The following is a 24436-nucleotide window of genomic DNA, read 5'->3' on the forward strand; positions in this document are numbered from 1 at the left end:
TGTATGTATGTATTTGTATGAAGAGAATTTATTAAATTTTAGTTTGTGTGTTACTCCACTGTATGTACATATACCTATTAATCGCCAACAACATGCAATGTAGAACGTTCTCCTCAAATTTCAAATTACTACTGCATTATTTAACATCGTCGGGTAATAATATAAATTGTTAACAAATGTTTTTATGTTCTAGCACACATTCAAGTATTCACACAGTTGATATCGTAAGTATTGGCGCATAAGTTTAAATTAGGTCAATATTACATTTGTTTACTAAATACATATCTGAAAGCAATAAAATAACCCATTTACATTTCATGGTAGATATTTTCTTTTATTTTTTTACTGCTCCAAATTAAGCATAGCAATAATACTTCAAAACAATAATTTCACATAATAAATATTCATACTATTTACGAAATGCGGTTTACTTCTCACTCAAATATTAGTGCGTAAATTTTAATGGACGTATTTCGAAGAACTTAGCCACGGCCTCATCAGTTAAGGCTTTGCGCACTTTTTGGTGTTCTTCTACAATGGGACTAACCACTTCAATAGCCAGTTTTTTCAATTCGCCTGTTAGTAACTCTCCCTTTATGTACGCGTTGCGAACTTCCTCCAGCTTAGTGTCGTCTTCTAGGAAAAATTTCAGCAGTTGAAATGCCACATCTACATCAGGATTTCCGCCTAATTTACGGTGTTCCTCAACAGTGACTTGCCCACCAGAAAATGCATATTTATTGATTTTATTTTTTATTTGTTTTGAGGTATCCGTGAGAAATACCGCTGAATTATTATCGCTGGCCGACATTTTCGATTTAGCGCCTTGCAGCGCGGGGAAAAAACTTGAATGCAACAGTGCACATTTTGGAAATCCCAAACGTGGCGCCACATCGCGTGTCATACGAAAATATGGATCTTGATCGATTGCACAAGGTATGAGACAATGTACTGGCTTTTTGCCCTTAAATATAAAAGGAAACGTGCTGGAAAGTGCTGGAGCAGCTTGTACAGCGGGGAAACTGATTTTACCAATTATATCAGAATCACCAAAACCAAAAATGCCTTTCACTTGATTAAACGTCACACATTTTTGTATACGAACCATATTCTGATACATCGCAGGGCATTTACTATTTGTGAAATTTAAAATCTTATTAGAATCGGAAATATTTGTAAGTATATATAATCAAGGTATTTACCCAATGAAATCAAAATCATTAAATATGAATGTTTTTTCCGGATCGAAACCAATAGCTATTATATCTTTAGCATTTTCATATGCCAATTTTATAGATTCCTCGACCTTGAGGTCTTTCCAAAGTGATTTTTCGTCGTCTGTTAATTGTATGACCAACGGAACATCGAATGTTTCTTGCAACCATCTGTGCAGATATTAGTACATTTTTTGTATATCGAAATTTTATCTTATATATGTATTTCCGGAAACGAAAACACTTACTTGGCCATATAAAAAGGTATCAAATGCCCTATATGCAAGGAGCCAGAACTTGGTCCACGTCCTGTATATAGATAAAATGGTTTACCCTGCTCTTTCAAAGTCAATATTGAATGAAAATCACGATGAGAAAAGAAAATACCACGTCGTATGAAATGATGAACTTGTTTGCTTGTTATCTTTTCAAAACGTGCTATCAATTCTGCATCAATTTTCGATGAACCAAAACGTTCTATTAAATTAATATAGAGTAGAAAAGATAAAAAAATATAAATATAAACGTCCTATCATATCATCGTACTTATTAGCTTATCATAATCGATGCCCTCATCATTGGTGCTCGCAACATTCCACGGATCAACGACATCACCTTCATTTTCGGTAGCCTCCACGCCGTTTGGCACTTTGTCTAATTTCTCGTCGCTAACATTATTTAATGTGAGAGCATCAACTCCTTCGGGGACACCTGGAGATTGAGTTTTATCCATATTTTATGTGTATGTTGGGCGAATTTGCTCACTTTAACACGTGTACACTGTTCAAAAATATATTTGGAATAGGATAATATTTAAGTAACATATTACTCAAAATCCTCGTTTACCGGTTTCCTAATAGCCGTAGTTAATTCAAGAAGTAGGAAATATGTAATATTTATCGAATGACTCAAATTTATGTTGCACGCATTGAAGTAGCAACAAATTTACAAGTTATACGGTTAACACAAATATTACGCTTGCAATGACCACAGAACAGCTGTTTACAGTGTTCAAAATTATAGTATTTGTGAAAAAATGTATTATCTAATTAATCAAGAATGATAAAATATAAGATTACGACAAAAATTTACCGTTACTTTTTTGGTTTAAACTGTGACAATTGTAATTAATTGAAATTAATAGAATAATGTAGCGAGAAAATATTTTGGTCATTTTTTAATACATACTTTTACCTATTGACAACATAATTGCCAATTAAATGAATGATTAAAAGGGATTGTGATTGCGATGTATAAAGCAGTAGTTTATTTTTTTATACAGAAATATATATTGTACATATGTTAATAGTTCTGATGTATAGTAGTGAAATTATAATAATACAACTCAAAAAAATTACGTCACAAGATGTCGGCATGGCTCAATTTATTTTTGTAACATTTGTTACAGCCTGAAACGAAAAGAGCAACGGTAAATTCTTGTCGTAATCTTATATTCTGTCATTCTTGAATTTTAGTAATCGCACAAAAAAGTCATCAACACTGGGCGGTGTAAATAAAATAAGAGGCAATGTAATCAACGGAAGAAAATGCAACTGTTATCCGCACCAAGAATGACAAAATATGGGTTACGACAGCTTAGTGTGTATATTTTTACGTTGTGTTTGACATACCAGCGTTAAATTTTCTATTGGGTATACTAGATTAACGAATGCAACACTGCGTTGTCGTTGTTGCATTTATTACCAAAGATATTGAGCGAATTATTTATGTTTTTTAAATAAGTGGGTGTTTCTAACAATTTATTAAGCAAAGCTAATATCCAACACATCTTACAATATGCCAATTATGTACAATACCGGGGATTGGTTTGCTCTGCGACCGGATACATATAGGTAAGTAATAAAACAATTTACCACAATACCATTCAAACACAGTACCATCTACATATAATCAAATAGGAAACTGGACCTTTTTACTCCTGATTGGCCTCTTGATGTGGATTTGGAGTACATGCAGGTTGTAGGTGCACCATTTGGTGGACCATTAGCAATGATTCGAGATCCCAAACAAATAGTTCCTATAAAAGGAAGTGTCAAGCCCATGATTCGCATCTTCAATACAGCCGGTGTGGAATTAGGAAAAATTGTGGTTTGTTTTAATTTCATTAATATAGCTCTGCGTATTGTATTATTCTAGTTTTTTCTGATACATAGTGGAATCACGGGAAGATAATTAAAATGGGCTGGTCAGATGTGGAGGAGCTGATATGTGTTCAAGATGACGCGTTGGTTTTCATTTTTGATATGTTTGGAAACGAAAAGGATTCATATAGTATGGGACAGGAGGCTAGTTTAACTAAGGTAAATGTGACTTAAAAATATTACAATGCTTGATAAAATTTTTAAAATTCAGATTGTAGATGCGAAAATATTTCAATCTACTTCTGGAACCGGTGTGGCTGTGCTTACAACTACTGGCCGTATTTTCTTGAAACTAAATAATGCAAAAGATGTTCGCACACGACAATTGCCAGAAATTCCAAGTAAGCCAAATTAATTCGAATTGTTACTGTAAAAGTGTTACCACCTACAATGATAAAATGTATGCGAATATAGAATCGGCATCAGATTGTTTGTGTTGGGAAATAATCACAGAAGAACGCAATACTTACTGTCTCTTGGGTCGTGATCAGGAAGTCGTTAAATTATTTCCCGGAGAATCCGTAGGCACGATTACGCGGAATCTTTTTGATCGGCCTTTCGAACGTATTTTGCTTATGTCGGTTTCCTATAACCATCAGAACCTGGCTTTCTATACAAATAATGGCCTTTTGTGGCTAGGTACGGTAGATATGAAGAAAAAATATTGTGAATTCGATACAGGTCGCAAAGATATTCCACGTCAAATCGAATGGGTTATGAACTCGGAAAAAAACGATGCCGATGCCGTGGTTATTTCGTATTCTTCATTTCTACTTGTTGTGAACCGTAATGGCGATAAAAACCTGTTCACTTACGATCCAGCTATATTTCTAATTGCCGAAATGGATGGAGTGCGTATTATAACAAATAATGCACATGAAATGATACAAAAGCTTCCAAAATGTGTGCAAAACATATTTGCTGTAAATAGCCAAGAACCTTCAAGCTTCCTATTTGAAGCACAGAAAAAATACCAAGAGAAATCCCATCAGGCCGATGAATATCTTAGTCTGTTTCGCAACAAAATGGATGTAGCTGTTGATGAATGCATAGAGGCGGCTGGATATGAATTCTGTACAGAAACACAAAAAAGCTTGCTTCGGGTTGGTACTGTATTAACATCTGGCCTGTTTGCTTATTTTTGAAATGTAATTTTATTTATAATTTTATGTATAATAGACGGCATACTTTGGTAAAGGGTTCATTCCCTGCCATAATCCCGATGAATTTATGCACTTACTTAGGATCCTGCGGGTGCTTAACGCTCTTCGTCATGAAAAGATTGCAATGCCATTGACTTATAAACAGTAAGTTTCGTTTAAGTTTTATATACACTTTTCTATATCAAATGTATTTTGGATTTAGATTTTCTCATTTGCAACCCGAAGTTGTACTGGGTCGTCTTGTATTTCGCAAGCACTATGCCATAGCAATTCAAATTGCAAAACATTTAAAATTGCCAGAGTCGTGGATTTTAGAACACTGGGCATACCACAAAGTTATAAATGATAAAAGTACATAAATTAGAGTTTTGTATTAATTTCCAGAAAATAACAATATTATTACAGACGATAACGAGGTAGCCCGAAAAATCACGGAAAAATTCAAAAATCCTTCAGTACACGGAATCTCATTTTGCAATATCGCAGAGAAGGCGCATGATGTGGGGCGAGATGAATTAGCTATAAAGGTAAATTCTATAAGCATTTTTTTTCTAAACCATATATAAATTTCGGTTTATTCTTTAGTTGCTTGAACTAGAACCCCGAGCCTCGTTACAAGTACCACTATTATTGAAATTGGGGAAATATGACCGTGCTATAAGAAGTGCCACTCAATCAGGCGACAGTGAACTTGTTGCCACTGTGCTATTAGAAATCAAAAAGAAAATGATGCTTGCAAATTTCAATGTAATATGCGATCAACAGATCTAATATCGGGAAATATTTAATTGTTGTTGTTTTAGATTATCATTCGTGAGTACCCAATGGCCTTAAATATCTACAAAAAAATGATGAACGAATGGAGCCGAACTGCACTGTATGATATCTACAATCAGGAAGATGATCAAAAATCGATTGCCGAATACCATTTTCGCAATGCTCTTGAAAGTGACAGTTTAGAGTCAAATTTGCCAATTATCGCCAATAGTTACACACAGGGGCGTAAAAATATTGAAGCTGAATTGTGCGCGGATACTGGTAAAATTTTCAAGTTGCAAAAGAATGTATTGAATCCGAAGTAAGAAGAAGAACCTTTACATTTGTTATATGATAGATAACACAACTCATTTATTTCAGGTATAGTAAAGTGCATCAAATCAATTTTAGCGGGCTCTCTATACATGACACTCTTCTGCAGCTGTTGCAAATTGGTGAATTGAAAGAGGCAGAAAAAATTAAAAGTGATTTTAAAGTGCCAGACAAACGGTTCTGGTGGTTGCGCATTTTAACAATGTCCGAAAAATGCAAATGGGACGATTTGGAGAAATTTGCAAAAAGTAAAAAAAGTCCCATTGGTTATGAACCATTTGTAGAAGTGTGCCTAAGGCAAAATAATTTACATGAGGCACGAAAATACATTATCAAATGTCGTGATGACCGAAAGGCACATTGGTATTTACGTGCAGAGTAAGCAACCAAAGAATTTCGTGTTATTGCTACAATTTAATTTTAACATCCATTTCTTATTTATAGACTATGGGACGAAGCCGCGGACAGTGCATTTGAAAATCGTGACATTAACACTTTATATACTATTCAAAATAAAGCGAGTGCGATTGGTAATCGTGTGCTTTTGGAAAAAATCAGCTCACATATAGCCGTGTTGGCTTTGAAAAAATAAAATAAAATAGCAGATTCATATTCATAAAATAAAATTAACCGTTACGTGTTACTTTGATTTTTTCAAAGGGACATTTATTTTCCATATATGTATATTTATCATACGTATATACTATGTACGTTAATATATATGTAATTATGTGTAGTTGCTTATGAAGGTATTTAGGTAATAGATCACATAAAGCAAAAAGAAATATATTTATTTATATTTAACTAACACACTTGCTTTTTCATTTTAATATTTTTAATTTTTTTTTAATACATATGCATATTTGTATATTAAATATTCAATGTTAAGGACAATGTTTCACATAAATATATTATTACTATATATCGTGTGATTAGTTGTAGATATTTTTATGGTTTGTATAGATATTGTATTATAATTATAGATATACTTATATATGTTTTACGAACAAAACACAGCAGTCTTATATAAGATGAATTTATTTTAATGTTGTTAAATAGATTTCATGCGCTATTTTCATTTGAATTTTTGCAATGTATTGATTCTTTCTTTTTTCATATATTGTTAATAAATAATTTAATAAAGCTGACATCTTAAATGTACTTTTTTGAATCAACATCGTTAAGAGATTGGGTTAATTTTTAACAGAACAATCAGGTTATTTGCACTAATTTGATCAAACTTCAAAAGTAATGTAACTGATACAAATAGCAAATATTATAATTAATATATAATTCGAATGTGTAGCTAAAATTTCAACCAAAATATTACAGAGTCCAGAAATCAGTGCACTTTATTTCAAAATAATTTTATAGTTAATGTTAAACTTATATTAAACCATGTAATCTTTGTATTTAAAAATATGCACACATTAGAATTATTTGGGTTTATCGGATTATTCATTATTTATTAACTTACACCTTTTTAACCATGAAAACACTCATATTTTTATAGAAAAGCGATATTCATATTGTACATTTTTTGCTATACTGTATATATATTCAATCGCTACTTTTTTAGTTTTTATTTCACAATCTAATTTACATATTCATAATCATATAGAATTACTTTCGAATTAAATTATTTTTTTATCAAGTTTAACTCTAACAGAAAGGGCTGAACAATATGTTAAGCTAAATTGGATATCCAATTGGCTCTCACTCAAATAAGGAGAAGTCAGTGATACTGCCAACTGTTGTTTATATTAATAATTTAGCTAGGGATTATTATACTTAGTATAAATTTTCTTTTTCAAAAGAAAATTTCAAATAATTTCAGTTATTTATACACACATCATTTTTAAACAAATCTGTGAATTAACAAGTCTACTATTTGACGATTTACTAACTATGCTAACCACTATGTATGTACAAAAAATATTATAATTACAATTTTCGAATTAAAAGTTAGTAACTAATTTACCTACAAGAATAGTGACTAGTTAAAGAGCATAAATCAAATGTCATATGTAAATTGCATTATATTTTGCTATAAATATTAAAAACATAGTGAGTAAAAAATCGAGGAGAAAGAAAGACTGGAAAAAATGAAGAAGTGGCTGCGCATTTCCTTCCTTATACAGCAAGTTCACAAGTAAAGTATGCAGTAATAACTACTAACTAATCTCAACATTTATTTTCCTTTAAAACGTTTTTTCTAATTCTGCACTTCCTCCCTACATTCCCAATGTATATACTTATTTTTAATTTTGTTCTTTTTTTTTATGACGACGCATAAGTTAAGGATACATGTTGAACTCCTTAAGAGATAATTTTTGGTACAGCGAGTTTAATTAGTTACGATAAATATATTATTTATATATACTTGCTTATATATTTCTTCGATTAGTTTGAGTGACACAGCGTGCAGCCAAAAGAAAGAAAATGGAGGATTCAAAGTTAACGTCATATTATATATAATGTACAACCAAATATAACTGAAATAAAGTCGGATTACTCTGTATTTATATAAAGGGGGACTTAGAAACTTCATTTAAGTAAACATGAAACACTAACTGTGAAAAAAAACCTGTTTTTCTGGTTGACGCGAACCTCACGACCAACTATATTTTTACTATTCTCGTACATAATAACTTAGTTCTTAATTTAACTTTCTTTTTACTTTTCAAAACTGTTTTATAAATATTGGAGAATAATGATTATGCTTTACCCAACTCTGTCTTTAATGAACAACTTAAAGTTTCTCCTGCAATTGGACAAATCCCGTGCCAGAACATTTAGTAACAATAAAAGTAAGCAATTAACAATTTATTTTATTGCAATTACGGGCAGCTTCAAATGCACATTTTATGAATTCAAGACGCGAAAGGCAAAGATAGGAAAAAAAAGAAACTTAGAAACTGAAGTTTAAACAAAACATTTTAACTATAAAAAAAAGATCAGACAGAACCAAAATATATGTTGGGAAATGTTCGTTTTACCTCCAAGCCCTCAGCAAAGATCTCCAAAACTCCCTCCTAGTGTGCTGCCTTTTCCCAAATTTTTCCATCTCTCTCCTTCGTTGTTGCTAATTTTTCAATTCAATAATTTTCCGATTATTTCATGTCGCCATTTTGCCTTTCCGCAGTCTTAAACAATAACATCACAGCCAAATATTCACGCTTATGCATGTACAAATATTTTAATAACTATGTACAATATATATATGTATATGTACATATGCATCTATTTTACGAAATACTCCTTTCTGAGAAACGGAAGCGTTCAATTAATTGTCCTTGGATACATTGCATTTTTATTATAGTTTTCACTCAATTGCTGCTGTATAGAGCACAAATCATCAATACCCACTACAGGGACTGGGACATTCGAACAGTGATTGACCACCAAACCTCCGCCGGCAGCTGCGTTATCATTTCTAATTGCATTTGCATTAATATTATCGCCATTGGTGTTGTCGCAGCTATTACTGGTTGTATTTTTACCGATCGAATGTTTATTGTCGGGTTTATTGCTGTTGCTGCTGCCGTTATTGTTGTTTAAATGTGTTTTACTCACACCGCCATGATTGGCACGAAGGTTCGCCAAAAATCTCTGTTTGAACGTGTTTGCTGAGTATTTATGCTCGATGAAAGTGGGTGAAATCATGGGCGAGGTGCCGAAAATGGGCGTAACCGTATTGCTATGGGCAGCGGCGGCAGCATTCATTGGTGTGACATTAACGCTGACTGCCACAGTGGCCACCGGAGGTGCCCCGATGACTGCAGCAGAGATACGACTATTGACTGCTGTGTTGTTGACATTGGCGATCGACGAAGCTGCAGTGAGCAGTTGCCCATTGAATGGCATGCATGCGGAGTTACTTGCATTCATTTGTTCTATAAACAACAAAAGAGAAGGAGAGAGAAAGAGAATAGAAATAAAAGTAAACCAAAAATAAAAAAGAAAAAATAAATTTTAAAAAACATTTGAGAGACAAAGACTAGAAAGGAGCATATACATATGTATATACAAAACACTAGGAATGCGGAATAGAAAAGTGGAAGATTTTTTTTGTGTCATAGAACTCGACATTTTTACTATTTAATTTGCAATTATTAAGTATTGATATTTTTGATATTTGAAATCCCACAAAATCGTTGGTCCGTCGACCTGCAATAGCAACGACATTAAGAAATATCGACGGCTTTACCGATTTTAAAACGTTCAATGCAAAATAAATTGCTTTAATTTAAAATTAATTATTAACATTAATTCAAATACTAAACAAAAGTTACATTAATAATGTTTGTATAATACTGTTGACGTTTACACTAATTGATCATATCCTCAAAGGAGATCCCTAATTAAATAACATAATAAAAAAAAATAAGAAAACATTGAATATTTGACTATCCTACGATTTTTTCTTTAATATAATATATGCATAATGTAGAGAGTCAATCTATTTGTAAACAAAATATTCTCTAAAATGGAAAGTATTTTGAATAACGATGGAATGAAAATAATAAATGATTTTTATTCATTTAAATATATTTTATATTTGATGTCAAGCCTACATGCACCGATTGTAAGTTATATCAGCACAAATATATGTGTATTGTATAATGTATGTAAGCATTGGTACTAAAAATTGTTTGTAGATCCTGATAAAACTACCAATGTATAATTTTTTGCTACAATATCTTCGCGAAATTCTATTTTCGTGTAATTGTTCGTTTTCAAAACCGGTATACTCTCTCTTTGTTGGATACTCTAACTTCGAATTTATTTCAAATTGAAATTACAAGTGGCCTTCACCTCATTGTAAAACCAGGCGTTAAATAAGACTTTAAGAGAAATTAACTAACATCTGTTGTTTACTATTCCAAAATCAAATAAAGCATGAACTTTACTTTATATATGTAATTGGTATAGAATTTTTTATATTTAATTTTTAATTTGAATAGGAGATCAGCAGTTATCAAAACAATACAATATAGTTCAGAAAATCAGTATAAAATATACACAAAAATGAGTACAAAATAATAATAATTAACTACGTAAATTATTTATAAAGAGTAGTATTGCACGAACCAACTAAAATATACAAAATAATTTAAATTCTAAAATAAATCGCAGCAGTCTAAATTTACAAGGATACTTGAAGGTTGCCACTAACTAATGCTATATATTGTTACACATGTATGTATATATATACATATACATTTTATAAATAGAAATAGTAAATATATCATTTTTAATAATTTCAAAGCATTCTTTCGTTATACCATAGATATATTTGTTCGAGTGCAGAGTACAAGCATTGCAGAATATTAAATACACCAACATTTAATTGCAACAGTGTATTTCATTTTTATAGTTTATGTATGTGAGATTTATATCGTATTTGCGATATTTTTCATTAAATAAATGCTGTATAATTTCGAATTTTGGGAATTATTTCATTAGGAACCTTCCCTATTCACAGGAGTTGAAATAAACAAAGAGGGAAAGTATATATGCTAATCTTATTATATTGGCGCACCAGGAGATTGCAATTGCATTCATAACCAAAATACAGAATTTTACTTGTATATTCAACTGGCTCAATAAGTTGTGCTGTTTACCAACTCTAATATTTTCGTCGAATGTAGATAATAAGAAAATTTCGCTCCACTAATCTAACCTTTTATAATATGAATAGTTGGATAAAAAAAGACGGAACAGAGCAAGTTTTTGCCTAAGCGAACATACACAACAAATTATAAAGAGTAAGCGTATGTTGCACTTCTCTAAACAATATTATGCAATGCATTAGCAATTAATTCTCTAGGTGCTTCCACGTACTCACAATGTTTTTAAGAATACGTCTGGTTACGCAGAAATAACAAATTTTGCGCTGAAAAGTCGCAGCTTTAACTCTTTTAAGGAACTGACAAATATTTTTGAAGTATTCTGGCGTGTTTGTATGTTAGAGAAAATATTTCCCTACAATGACAGACGACAGCCATTTACTTAGGTATTCTGTGTGCCTATAATAAGCCAATACACCAAATATGGTTAGCCTTTTCATTAGCTTTGTGCAAATGTCGTTATTTTTTTTTTACTTTACTAAAAAATGAATATTCCCCATCTATTTTATTTAAATTCACGTCGCATTAGTAGTGTCTTTAGTATAGGCTACGTTTCATCGTTGAGAACGCCTACCACTGCGTCAGCAGGAGCAGAAGCAGCAGCAACAATCGCGTTCGTCATGCCTGCAACACCAGCGCCAGCAACAACACCATTACCCACTGTAGCAGCAGCAACACCGACACCATTGGCGTTAGCAACATTTGTCATAGTGCCATTATTGCTGTTATTGATATTTATATTGGCATTTGATGAAGATGTGGACGTTGAAGTTGATGTGGATACACCCGACAGGTGAATGCTACCAATTATATGAGGCGTTTTCTTATGTTGCTGTTGTTGCTGATGGTGATGCAACAGCGTACCAGTCGACAGGGAAATGCTCTTTTGTTGATGTTGCTGTTGTTGTTGTTGTTGGATAAGTGTCGGCCCACTTGGACTGATGGGTGTCAAAGGAAGATTATGGGTAGTCTGTGTCTGTTGTAGCTGTTGTTGTTGTTGTGTAAATGTTAGCGTCTGTATGGGTGTTTTTGTAGGCGACGTAGCTGGTGTGAGAATGCCTAAATTAACAAGATTCGGCAGCGCAATTTTCGATGTTGTAGATTGTTGCTGCTTCGATTGTACTTTATCAACGATTGCCTGCAGTTTGTGCTGCTGCTGTGCAATGATATCAACTGAACCGACAACATTAGCTGCGGCTGCAGCTGCTGCAGCCTGAGCCGCTGCATTTGTGGCCAATTTAAGGATCTTACTGGCCGTTGCGTTAGCGGCCAACAAGTTGGTAGCTGCAGTCGCAGTTTTGGTTGCTGTTGGCGTTGCCAGTAGGCCGCTGCCATTAATGCCAGTAGTGTTGCCACTGCTACTGCTGCGCACTAAATTGTTATTGTTACCTGATGATACTGTTGCCGACGTTCCAATACTTTGCAATTGTGGTTGCTGCTGACTGCTGAACTGATGTTGCTGCTGCTGTGGTTGGTGATGTTGGTGATGATGTAAGTTGAGACCAACACCATTTGTGGTGGCAACAACATTGGGACTTCCATTGCCAAGTGAACCGTTCGTCAATTGTTGCAACACATTAGTTGTGACAACAGAACTAGTGGAGTTGCTGCCACCATTATTACCAGCAGAATTACTGTTGCCGTTGTAAGTGTTGCCACTGGCACTGCCCTGACAGCTACTGGCGCTACTCGACATATTGCTGATACTGGATGGACTGAGTGAACCTAACGATTGTGAGGGCGAGCTGCTGCGTTGCAAAATGATGCCTGACGCATTGACGCCTGTGCCGTTGCTAGTAGTTGTTATATTAGCTACATGTTGTGCGCTCAAGACGCTCTCTGGCGATGAATTATGTGACACCAACGCATGGTTCTTCAAGCCTTGAGCAGTTTTGTAGCTTTTACCGCAGTGACACTTGTAGCCTTTGCGGACTCTGAAACAATAAATATTCAATTATTTAAATATTTAAATATCTAGAAAATATGCATTTTTTTAGTTTTGTTAATACAAGGCGCCTACATGAATATCATAACTGTATTTTAACGACCTCTAACCTAGAGGATGCAGGTGAAGTATCAATTCTTCCGATACTTACACGATAACGCATTTTACGATTTCCCTGCTATCATTTTGCTTCTTTCACAAAGTTGTTTTTTCTTGAACCGCTAACGGTCTCAAAATGAATTTGCAACCTACTCAATAATTAAATGGATCACAGAGAGAAATGAGCAAGGCCTTCTAATAAGATTAATGTATGTATATCTCTCGGATTACATATCCAGTTCAAAAATTGATTAATGGCACCGTTTGCGGGCATATTTGTACCTCTCGTATGCCCAGTATATTAATTTTCGAACATTCAGTTGACTTTAAAGCTTTGATTTTTGGAGCGAATAGTATTTAAAAATTCGATTAAAAAATTATGAAAATTATGGCCCGTTTTAGAGAACGTTACGCATTTTCTATTCTCCTTTCCTACAAATAGAGCTACGACAAAGGGTCCAGTGTTTTCAGTGCGAGTTCATAGAATATTTTTACATTATTGCTACGGAAAATTAGATAGGAATAGTATTACATGCTTTAGACACTCACTTCCCGTCTTTTTTGTGGCCATTCTTCGAGTGATACTTGATGCCGTTGACGTTCTTGTAACGCTTTTTACAACCAGGCACGGGACACGCAAACGGTTTCTCATTGCCTGGTGTGCCATTGCTGCCGGTACCGGAATGCCTTCACAAATATATATATTTAAATTTCAATGTTCAATTTTCTTACAAAAAAGTTTTGTTGAGCAATCACCTGCTCCCATAACGCATTATGAATTCGGAGCTGAATTCTTCGGTTGTCCAAGAATCATTGCTATCCTCTGACTCCGAAACAACCATTTCGTCATCGTCCATTTCACTACCTATAAATTTTAACATAAAATAAAATTTTGAAAACGAAAGGTGGCATATTAGTAAAAAAAAAACAATTGCGTAAGATAAACATTTTTCTTGCGGTACAGTGCGAATACAGCTTCTTGTCTACACTGATTCGCTTTCTCACCAGTGGGCGTATTGCTGCGATTTGACGACGACATACTGTAACTGTGATGTTTGATCGCCAGCTTCCGTTTGAGTTCAACGCCCGACGTATTGGCGGATAGAAACGGACTCTCCTTACGTGCATCTTCCGATATAAAGCGCAATACATAGCTCAGCGGTAAGCATGCAGGCTGTGCCTGCTCTTTTTGTTCGACCACTTTAGGATCATAGTCTGGAAAAAAAATGTATTTTACCAATTATAATTATTACCCATTAAGTAGCAAAAATCATAATAAACATGTTTATGTACACACATACATATGAACACATAATAAATTTAAAAAATTATTAGGGGCAGATGAGCTTTAGTACTCAGTAAGTATTATTTATAATTATACCTCTGAAGGTCCCCTTATAATCTCTTTTTGGATCGACTGAAATAGTTTTATAACTATATTTTACTTCCCGTCAGCGAAAATTATATTGAAATCATCTTCAATGACATTTACGTATTATAAACTCAACCGAAGAGGCAAATATAATATATTGACTTGATGTAGAAAACGTCAACCAAAGGATCAGAATTCATTATATAAGTTTCTATTCCAATTTCATTCATACCGCTGAACCACATAATTTTTAAGAAAGCTTGTCTATTCAATTTCGTTAAAATATCACACATTTTGACCAACCTGAACGGTTTAAACACAGGTTGAAGTTTTAAATTATCATATAGGCTATATTGGGGGAAGAGAAAGAGCAGATTGCATTAATTTTGGCATTGCTTAGGTATACTTGAGAACATATTTTTAAATTTTTAAGCAATTTTACAAAACAAATATAACTCACACACTGAACGACATATGTATGTATATTCGGCATAAGACTTAAAAATTATTATCTGTAATATATGGGAGTTATGGTTATTATCGTAGACTAAATTCACATATTTTTAGCATTAAACTATAGTTATATCCAATATTTGACCTGATTATATATATTTTTGGCATTACTACATATTATATGTATTACAGATTGACCGATATTTTAGATAAAAAGTTCGCAATAGGAACTGGGGTCCACTTATTCGATATCTGGGGGTTAAGCAGTCAGGCCCAGTCAGTCACAGGCCCGATTTGGACAATTTTTGGTCATAAGATGGCACATCTCAAAAGCACTATTCGTTCAAAGTTTTATCCTGATACATACATTGAGTGGTTCTTGATTTATATACTGGAATGTGAAAAAATCAGGTGGAAATTAAAATTGTGTTATATGGCATATAGGCGTGGTTGGATTTTGAATTTCGCACTGTAATACAGGAAAGTTAGGATAACCTACCTACGGTGAAATCGGTCGGCAGGTCCCGAGATATGGGCTTTCACCTAAATGTGAGCGATGCCACGCCCGTGGTCCAAATATAACACCGGCTTCTATTAGGCTCCTTACCATCATTTCATATCGTACTTTTAGAAGTTTTTAACAAAACCGTTATATGGGGAGTAAGCGGGGTTATAATCCGAATTCACCTGTTTTCACTGGGTGGGTAGGCAAGCCAAAAAGATTTGTCGTGAGTGAATTTGGTTTTTAAAGCATAAATGGTTTAGGAGTTATGTACATTAAACTTATTAAAGGGCGGAGCCACGCCCACTTTTTAAAAAATTGTCAACCATAGTTACCTCTCCATAATGCAATTCATTGTACTAAATAACAGCCTTGTATCTTATTGTGTACTATATAGTACTTTATAGATTTTCGATTTATGGCGATTCGTGGGCGGGGCAATAGTATGATTCCGCCCATATGCAATAGCAATCCTTGTTGGGTGCCAAGGAATATGTGTACCAAATTGCATTAAGATACAAGCATCTCAATGTTTGCTCAAGTTATCGCTTGCACAGACGGACAGGCGGACAGACATACAGTCTCTCGGAATTCAACTCGTCTCGTCATCCTGATCATTTATATATACATATATAACCCTATATCTAACTCGACTAGTTTGATGAAAAGTGATACAACAACCGTTAGATGAACAAAACTATTATACATGTTGTAGCAACATGTTGCAAGAGTATAAAAAAGCTTATACGAACATATGTAAGTATGTATAAATTGTGTATTGAAAAAACTTGCAAATATATTTTATTTCATATCGTTTACTTTATCTTTATTGCCGATTATTATTCGTACACACCAAAATTATAATATCAAAATGAAATCTGTCGTAAAATGTAATGAATTAGTAAGATTTCAAATTGTTGCTGTCTATAAATGTACACCGTTCATTTCAATAGTGGGTGCATTGACTGAATTAAGCACAGTGAAAAGTGAGAAACCTGATTTGAACAAGTTGTCACGAGCATTTAAATTACTTATTGTCCAAAATATATTCATAAATGAATTCACGCACAAGTATGAGATCTGAAGTTTGGATAATGCTGACTCAAACAAGAAAAAAGTTAACTTCGATTGCACGAATACCTAGAGTACCACAAATAAAAAAGTGTCCATACAAGAACTTGATTTTGATCGGCCAGTTTGTATAGCAGCTATATCCTTTAGCAACCCGATAACGGAGCACCCGACAAATGAGAAGTATCTTGCAGAATATAGATGCGCCAATAGGTTATAGGCTGTCAAAAGTTCGTGGGGAGAAGAAGACCATCTTCTTAAACAGCGTAAAAAACTTCAAAATAATGAGTCTTGTATTTGATAGTCTGTAACACATTATTACCCACAACCGGCCAGCGAGTCATGAATTGTTCTGAACACATACTTAATGAGGTCTGCGTACTTTCAATCAAACAGTTGCAGTATCAAGAAAGCTAAGCAATTCGGCATCTAGTATAGCAGCCTAAACAACTAACGGAATAAATAATAACAATAATTAAGTTACATGATCATTTAATTAGTATAATGCTGTAACTCTGCCTGCCTATTTAACCGCGGTAAGGTATGCCTGTCGTAAGAGGCAACTAAAATCCATATGCACTAACAATATAATATATCTGTTTTTCAGCTTTGCCACGAAATATCAGCATTGCTATGGCAGAAATGGTGCTATAATACTCAGCTTGAACTAATATTATAGACTTTGAAAGAGATTCCTTCTAATAAAAAGATATTTGAAGCTCAAGCGACAAATGTCACCATTCATTGATTGATTGAGTTTGATGAGTGCTCAACTGGCAGTAGCTTCGGCTACATGGTCTTACCGGAGTATCACGGAGTGCAGAGAGCCTTTAGATTTCGGTCCAATCTGCGCATTGGGTTTGGCCCTTTGGAGTGATTCGCGGTGTTGAAAGAACTAAAATATTCAGTTCAATGTGGAGTTGCATAAGCAACCGTGTACCGGACGCACAGCACGGCAGAAGTTTTAGGTTGGCCTCGAACTCGACCAAGGTGGAATAGATGTCCTTTTCACCTTACCAATTGGTATCCAAAAAATGCTTGCTAATAGCTTCCGTTATTTGGGCCGCTGATCAACGCATGGTTTTGATCCGTTGGGCTTTTGAGCACCTTGCTGTTAGGCCGTCACCGACAGGTACTCACGTAAATCACAACGAAAGTTGACTGAGGTGGACGTATTCCTGGGCCCACTTGATATGTTGCAATCTATTGTAGATGTTTTAACAACTCAAAGTAAATTTTATAACATATGTACATACACACATGGTCAAAATAATAAGTACATTACTTTAGCCTGGAATCATGGTTAAATTTTGAATGTTTGGTGAAGTAAACGAATGCAAATCGGGTCAGTTTTAATAAATTCGATGTGACAATACTTTTTAGAAAAGAAAATGGTTAATCCCCTCATTGAAGTAAGCGTGTCAATCTATTGTTGAAGTTCGTTTTTTAAGTGGTCAAAATAATAAGTACATTTTTAATTATCCTAAGATTTTCAGCAAATTGGACGATTTATTTTAATAGTTTGTTTTTACGCTTGTATAGCTCCTTGTTTAAAGTGCAATTAAATCTTAAAAATCTAAAAAAAAGGGTGGAAATAAGTATTGCTGTGCGGAGGAAAAAATCCTCTCAAACCTCAAAAAAGAGGGCCAAAGTATTCGAAATAGCACTAAAACTTTAAGACGTGCATTGTTTTTCGTTCAGAATGCCCTAAAAGTTAAAAAGAATGTCGAAAGTCACGGTCGACATCAATATCAGCCGTATGGTCACTCTTGTAAAACGGCACCATGAATAGATTCCAATATAAAGATAACTTGGAGAACACGGTGCTGACCTATGCTGAGGAAAGTATGCTACAAATATGGAAAAGCAGGATAACTATTTTAAACATAGTGTCCCGACTTGAATCTAATTGAAAACCTTTCGGGGGAGCTTAAACAATGGATTGGGAAGTAATCATTCCAAAATATGGACCGGTTGGAATTTTGTTGAAGGAACCTGATATGAGATTTCAAGTAATACGTGCTGCATTAATCTTCAGCATTCCAAAACAAATTTCGAAAGTTATTGAAAATAATGGCGGATATACTTAATACTAATGAAAGAATTTAGATATAAATATACGTATATTTTTAAAATCGTTCGCAATTTCGTGTATATTACGTAAATAAAAATCTACCAAGGAAGACGTAGAAAATGCATTAGTCGTCATAACATCATAATTTTAGACATACTTATAGATGTTGTTATCAATTAAGTTTATGTTTATATATATTATTATTAGTTGAATATTAGAAATATTACTATTATATACAAACTGTATTCGACGCGCACTATATAATCTTTCAAGTTTTTAAATACATATGTAAATTCATACTAACGCACTTACATATGTACATATATACACATATACATACCATATATATCTTTTGCTTTCATATTTAAATGCCAAATACATAACTATGTACAATTGGATATAATGAATGAAAGTTCTTCGCAAAAATCACCCCAATCATAGACACCACCACTAACACTCGTTTATGTAACTTCCGGAAATATTACTCTCATTAATATCATTTCAGCGCTGAAAGAGCACGGTGTGTTATATATTGATAACTCCTCAGATCGTGGCTGAGTTCAAATTCTATAATTAACTGATGAATCGAAAAGTCCTCTTCCACTATATTTAATTGAGCTTTCACGAAATCTGCAGTAAACATGTTTTACATCGAAATATCTTTTTAATTATTGACCCAAAACGATAGTTCATTTATTTCTGAGAAAAACTATTTTAGTCGGTCATCTCATTTTATGCTGTGAAAAAACGGGGTATATATAAAAATTAAAAGTCCAATTAAAACAAAAGTCTAATTATACATTTTTTTAACATTATTTGAGGTATTTTGATTACTTAGTATTTGGTTGTTGAGCCTTGAATGTGTATAACGACCCGACATATACGAAACATAGGTTTAGCATGTAGCCTGGGGAATAGCTCCATGTCCCATGCTTTCTTTACCAGTGACCAAATGGAATTTTTATTGGTTGGTTTCAACTGCTCAAAGCTACTTACAACTCTCGCACAATTTCTCAATTGAATTTAAATCCGGCGATTGAGCAGATCAGCTTAAAATGCTAATGTTGTTATCTAAGAACCATTTTTTACCAGCTTCGATATGTGCTTGGGGTCATTGTCTTGCTGGAAAACCCATCGGAGCGCAATATTATCTTCAGCATAAGGTAACCTCACTTTACTTAAAAATATTGCAATTAGTAGCTGCTGTCATTGTGTCCACAATCAATCTAACTATGCTAATTTTAACAATTGGTGAAATTTTAGTTTTCGTCCGCGTGTTTCCTTTTGCAGTTTATATTTTATTGCATTTTGTATCATTCTCTGAGGACATTTCAACGTGTCGCCTATTTTTCGATACAACAATTTTTTTTTTTGAAGGTGTTTTATTTATTCTCCACACTGAACGCTACACTGTCGTCTTCTGCCCATTTTGAATCACTAAACTATACTGTTTCGTTATTCATTTTATATATCATTGTATTCCATCATATACTTAATGACTTTACCGATTATAGATGTTAAAAATCCATAACATTCCAAAGAAATTATTTAGTCAACTTTCACGTTCCTATTATTTCGCAAAGGTTAAACTAAACTCACATCACAAAATTATCAACAATTATGAAACGACCCAAAATATGTATTCTTTGATAACGGTTATTTGCTTCTTCGACATCCAGCAAGAAAATAAATAAGTAATTTCAGACCAAGTTTTTTATATTAAAGGAGAGTAGTTTTAAAATATTTTAATATCTCTATTATTTTTCACATAAATGTATCTACGAATTGCGATAATTTAAATAACAAATTTGAATCACAAAGTTTTAAAGAATGCTCCATTTCAAGGAACCCTACTTAAAAAAAAACAGAAAATTCAAATTTATTGGAGAATGTTGATATACATTCTTCTACGATAGAACATTCTTTAGACAGTATTTTTTGAAGATTATCTCTTTCAAATGTTGGCCGCGGCTACGTCTCAGATTATCCATCCGTTAAATCCTATTTGCGATGACTCGTTCGAGCATTTCGACTGGTAACTGGTGAATGGCACGCTTGATGTTTTGATCAAGGCCTGAATCGAAGCGGGATTGTCCGCATAGACTTTAGATTTTACATATTCCTTTCTACAGGGAAAAGTCTAACAGTGTGACATCACACAATCTTGGTGGCCAATTGACCGTCCCAAAACGTGAAATTATCTGCTCACCGAAGTGTTTTTTTCAATAAATCCATTGATTGATGTGATGTGTGGAAGTATACCATTTGACTTTGGGAGAGTATAAAATGTTCGGTTACATCCGAACTTAGCCCTTCCTTACTTGTTAATTGTGAGTTTTTGCATTATGCAAAATTAAAACTCTGTGTGCAAAATCATGTATACAAATTGAGCAATGACACATTGGAGGAAATGGAAACAAAAGAGGACAACTGATTTCCTCGTTGCCACTTCGGGCATAGCTTTTGACAAATTTCGTTTAATACGGGCGGTAAGTACGGAAAGGAGAAACGTCGGTGACTGTTTTCAACATTATACTAGCATTTAATCAAAGAAGTTCTAGGATCTATCACTATTTGAAAGATTACAGGTTTTCATTGTAACAAGGTAATAGAGCGGATATACATATGTAAAATATTTAAAGGAGCTTGGCTTTAACAACACTTTATGCACAAGAGAAATGCAAACATATACATAATACAAGCATGTATACAAGATAACAACCCTTTTAACTATTTCGCTTGCTCTAACTCACTTAATATTTATTTAATATTTCGGATCCGGTCGCAAATGGTCAGAGTAGGTCCAAATACCGAGTATGTAAGCTTAAATATATATATATATATGTATATACATATGTATATCTGTTTGTTATTTTCCTTATGATTCTGGTTGAATGAATTGTTATAACTCACCACGACTCTTCCCACGCACCACACCATAACAAGGGAAGAAACTAAATCACTAACTAATCACCATACTAACAACTGATATATCGATTTTACACCGGCAATGTTAGCTTAAAGGTAAGCAGCTGACCGTGACGTTAAGGTAAACGCCGACTTTAACGTCGCCATAACTCATCAATTTCAAATTCACCATACCAACACATCATTAATATGTGGTAACATCAATGTAAACAAATACTAACCGTCTATACGCTTAAAACCGTTCAATTACATTTTTTGTCGTTCTTTAATTAACAATCACGCGACCACACCACCAAATTGTACTATGCATATTTACATACATATTTGAAGACTACATATTTAAAGTATATCAAAGACACTAAAAATCCCTACTCACCGATATGCGTGTCCTCAATATGTTGTATTAAATCTCCTAAACTAGGAAATGTTATGCCGCAGCCATTAAATTTGCAGATGTTTATTAAGAACACGGCCATATCCCGACCGATTTGACCGATGAATATAAATGTCGCTCGCTAAGCAGCTCTGCTCTGCCCTCCTCTTCCGCTAGCTGATGGGTTGTTTGCTGGCTCTGTTTAACAGCTGGTGCATACAATCAATCAGATAAACACAGCGAAACGCTTATTCAGCGGCACGGCTTATTCAACTTCAGAGCAATTTCTTCCGTGGAAAGCAAATAATACAAATATTGCACACATACGAACGAGAACGCAGATATTCGAAAAATGTGAATTAATGGAACGCACCTGCTCACTCGTTTACCCTTTTCGTTTTGTGTAATAGTTAGTTATTTTTCACCACACTATATTTACTTGCACTCCTTCACTCTCTTACACACACTTGATAGCTTAATATTCACTCGTCACACCACACTTTCTATGCTGTTCACTCTCATGATCACCGAGTTGATTGATGCAATACTGATAGGTTACGTTTGTAAATATTTTTCGATTAATTTTTATAACAAAAAGACCTGCTTTCTACTTTGCGTAAAGTTTTAATACTTAAATATATAACTAAGTATGTTTCTGTCGAGATATGACTTATACACCCCACACCAATTCTTTCGTTCACTTTTTCCCATCAACGCTGTCTGCGTGGACTTTTTCTTGACCAACGAAGTGCGCTGGCTGAAACGACGACAGCATCGATTGTTGTAGGTACGATAGGATGGTGAATAAATTCGACTTTGTTTATTCAAGTATACTGCTGTGTATCGGCTGTATTGGGTTTTAGATTGCTGCTTGGATGTTTACTTCTCAGGTCATTTCGCCTTGATCCTTTATTTTGCTATTATTTACCATTTATATATATGGTATGGCTGAATATTTCAAAACGATTCTGAGCCAACTCTTTTATTATCCGTTTTCAACAATCTTTAATCTCGATAGTGAATAAAAACGAGGACAACTCTATTTACAACCTGTCATTTATGCCGGTGGGAACTAACAAACTGTTTCAATACGCGATTTATTATAAAATTGTATGAGTCGATTAAATATACAGTGTATACACTAAAAGACATTAATTAGGGAAATTATTGTCGATTCGCATATATTGTAGTTATTCATAATGTAGTAACTGAGTCGCATGCCTTAGTAACTAAAAGCATCGGGCAAAAATTAAATTGATGTGCGTTATTAAACGCAATTTATCAGCACAAAACGATAGAAATAAAATACTTCAAGTGTAAAATATTTAACTTCTATTTTAGAGCGTACTTATTTATAAAACTCTTTAATGCTCATGTCCTCCGTAAAGATACAGCACTGCGTTCATTATTTTTTTGGACGGATTTCAATATCGACCTTCTTCTATTTAGTTTAGGTAGCTTACTTCTCCCTTCACTCTCAATACGTCTGCTCCATTCTTGCTTCAGTTTACGCCATTCAACACAATTTACAAGCTTTGTTGCCTTTTATATTTCCACCACTGCTGCAGCGTATTCACCAACACACAAACACGCACTGACACTTACGCACATATACACAATTGGTGTTATGCAATTTGGGGCCGTCGTTAACTCGAATTAAAACAAGCCATTAAAAATATTAAATTTTCGTAAAGACTCAAGTAAGTTTTCACAAAATTTGTTGGATTTTTCGTTCGTCTACTATTCTCGTCTACTTTTGCACAATAAACTACCCGCTTTTGTCCAGTTTGGTTACAGCATTTTGCTGCAGCTGCTACTTATCGCTGGTTTTCTGTTTTTAATTAAAAACATATTTGGTCTAGTATATGAATCGTAGCGAGGCGACGACGTTATGCACGGCGACCATTCGACCCTCTGCGCTCGCGGTTCAAGCGAAACAATTTGCTGCTAGCGCTGCTGTTTCGATTTGATGCTGCTCAGAATAAACGTCAACGACGACGGTAGCCGAGATAGGGAAAGCAAATATGTACCTACAAAGTTCTCTTATAAGCTGTCATAATATAATAGAGGTTTTCACATCGCACTTGGACTTTCGGTAAGATGTTTTATTGTTTTATGGATTCTGTGCTATGTTGGCCGTTTTATTAGTAAAACATTAGAAGGCAACCCGTACCAAATACCAAAAAAAAGTAGGCACAATTCCCCATTTTACCGCCCTTTTAACTCTAGTCGGCACTTTACGTACAATCGACTACTTTTTGACTCTATTTAACGAAAGACAAACATATTGTGACGCACACGGATGATAGAACAAAATTGAATTGACAATAAATTGTCAGAACCAGCAAGACAGCGAGT

The 24436-nt window shown here is 34.1% G+C and overlaps 3 protein-coding genes across 12 annotated transcripts; 1 reads left to right on the forward strand and 2 right to left on the reverse strand.

The window, feature by feature from the left end:
* Positions 1-313: 313 nt before the first annotated feature.
* Positions 314-2222, reverse strand: TrpRS (Tryptophanyl-tRNA synthetase). Its single transcript, XM_014235077.3, has 5 exons — positions 2061-2222; positions 1761-1994; positions 1463-1691; positions 1203-1385; positions 314-1133 (listed from the first exon to the last, which is right to left on the reverse strand). The coding sequence occupies exons 2-5, from the start codon at positions 1945-1947 to the stop codon at positions 446-448; spliced, it is 1287 nt and encodes a 428-aa protein (XP_014090552.1). The 5' UTR covers positions 1948-1994; positions 2061-2222; the 3' UTR covers positions 314-445.
* A 421-nt stretch (positions 2223-2643) lies between these two features.
* Vps16A (vacuolar protein sorting 16) lies at positions 2644-6436 on the forward strand. The gene is made up of 12 exons (XM_014235087.3): positions 2644-3067; positions 3134-3323; positions 3389-3535; positions 3588-3717; positions 3791-4479; positions 4556-4683; positions 4742-4890; positions 4945-5066; positions 5125-5286; positions 5343-5617; positions 5677-6006; positions 6073-6436. The coding sequence occupies exons 1-12, from the start codon at positions 3012-3014 to the stop codon at positions 6218-6220; spliced, it is 2526 nt and encodes an 841-aa protein (XP_014090562.1). The 5' UTR covers positions 2644-3011; the 3' UTR covers positions 6221-6436.
* A 2003-nt stretch (positions 6437-8439) lies between these two features.
* Positions 8440-24375, reverse strand: LOC106617720 (ecdysone-induced protein 78C). Of its 10 annotated transcripts, none has more exons than XM_014235092.3 (6): positions 22082-24371; positions 14311-14520; positions 14062-14170; positions 13855-13992; positions 12651-13195; positions 8440-9524 (listed from the first exon to the last, which is right to left on the reverse strand). In XM_014235092.3, exons 1-6 carry the CDS (start codon positions 22179-22181, stop codon positions 8911-8913), a joined length of 1716 nt encoding a protein of 571 aa, XP_014090567.2. In that variant the 5' UTR covers positions 22182-24371; the 3' UTR covers positions 8440-8910. The 10 variants fall into 10 exon arrangements, with proteins under 10 accessions (XP_014090567.2, XP_036213349.1, XP_036213348.1 ...); XM_036357456.2 differs by lacking the exon at positions 8440-9524 and having other exon boundaries at positions 10542-13195; positions 22082-22625; positions 23851-24374; XM_036357455.2 differs by lacking the exon at positions 8440-9524 and having other exon boundaries at positions 10542-13195; positions 22082-22625; positions 23542-24374.
* Between the last annotated feature and the right edge of the window lie 61 nt (positions 24376-24436).

This window comes from Bactrocera oleae, chromosome 2 (assembly GCF_042242935.1).
Source record: "Bactrocera oleae isolate idBacOlea1 chromosome 2, idBacOlea1, whole genome shotgun sequence".
In the NCBI taxonomy this organism is placed as follows: domain Eukaryota; kingdom Metazoa; phylum Arthropoda; class Insecta; order Diptera; family Tephritidae; genus Bactrocera; species Bactrocera oleae.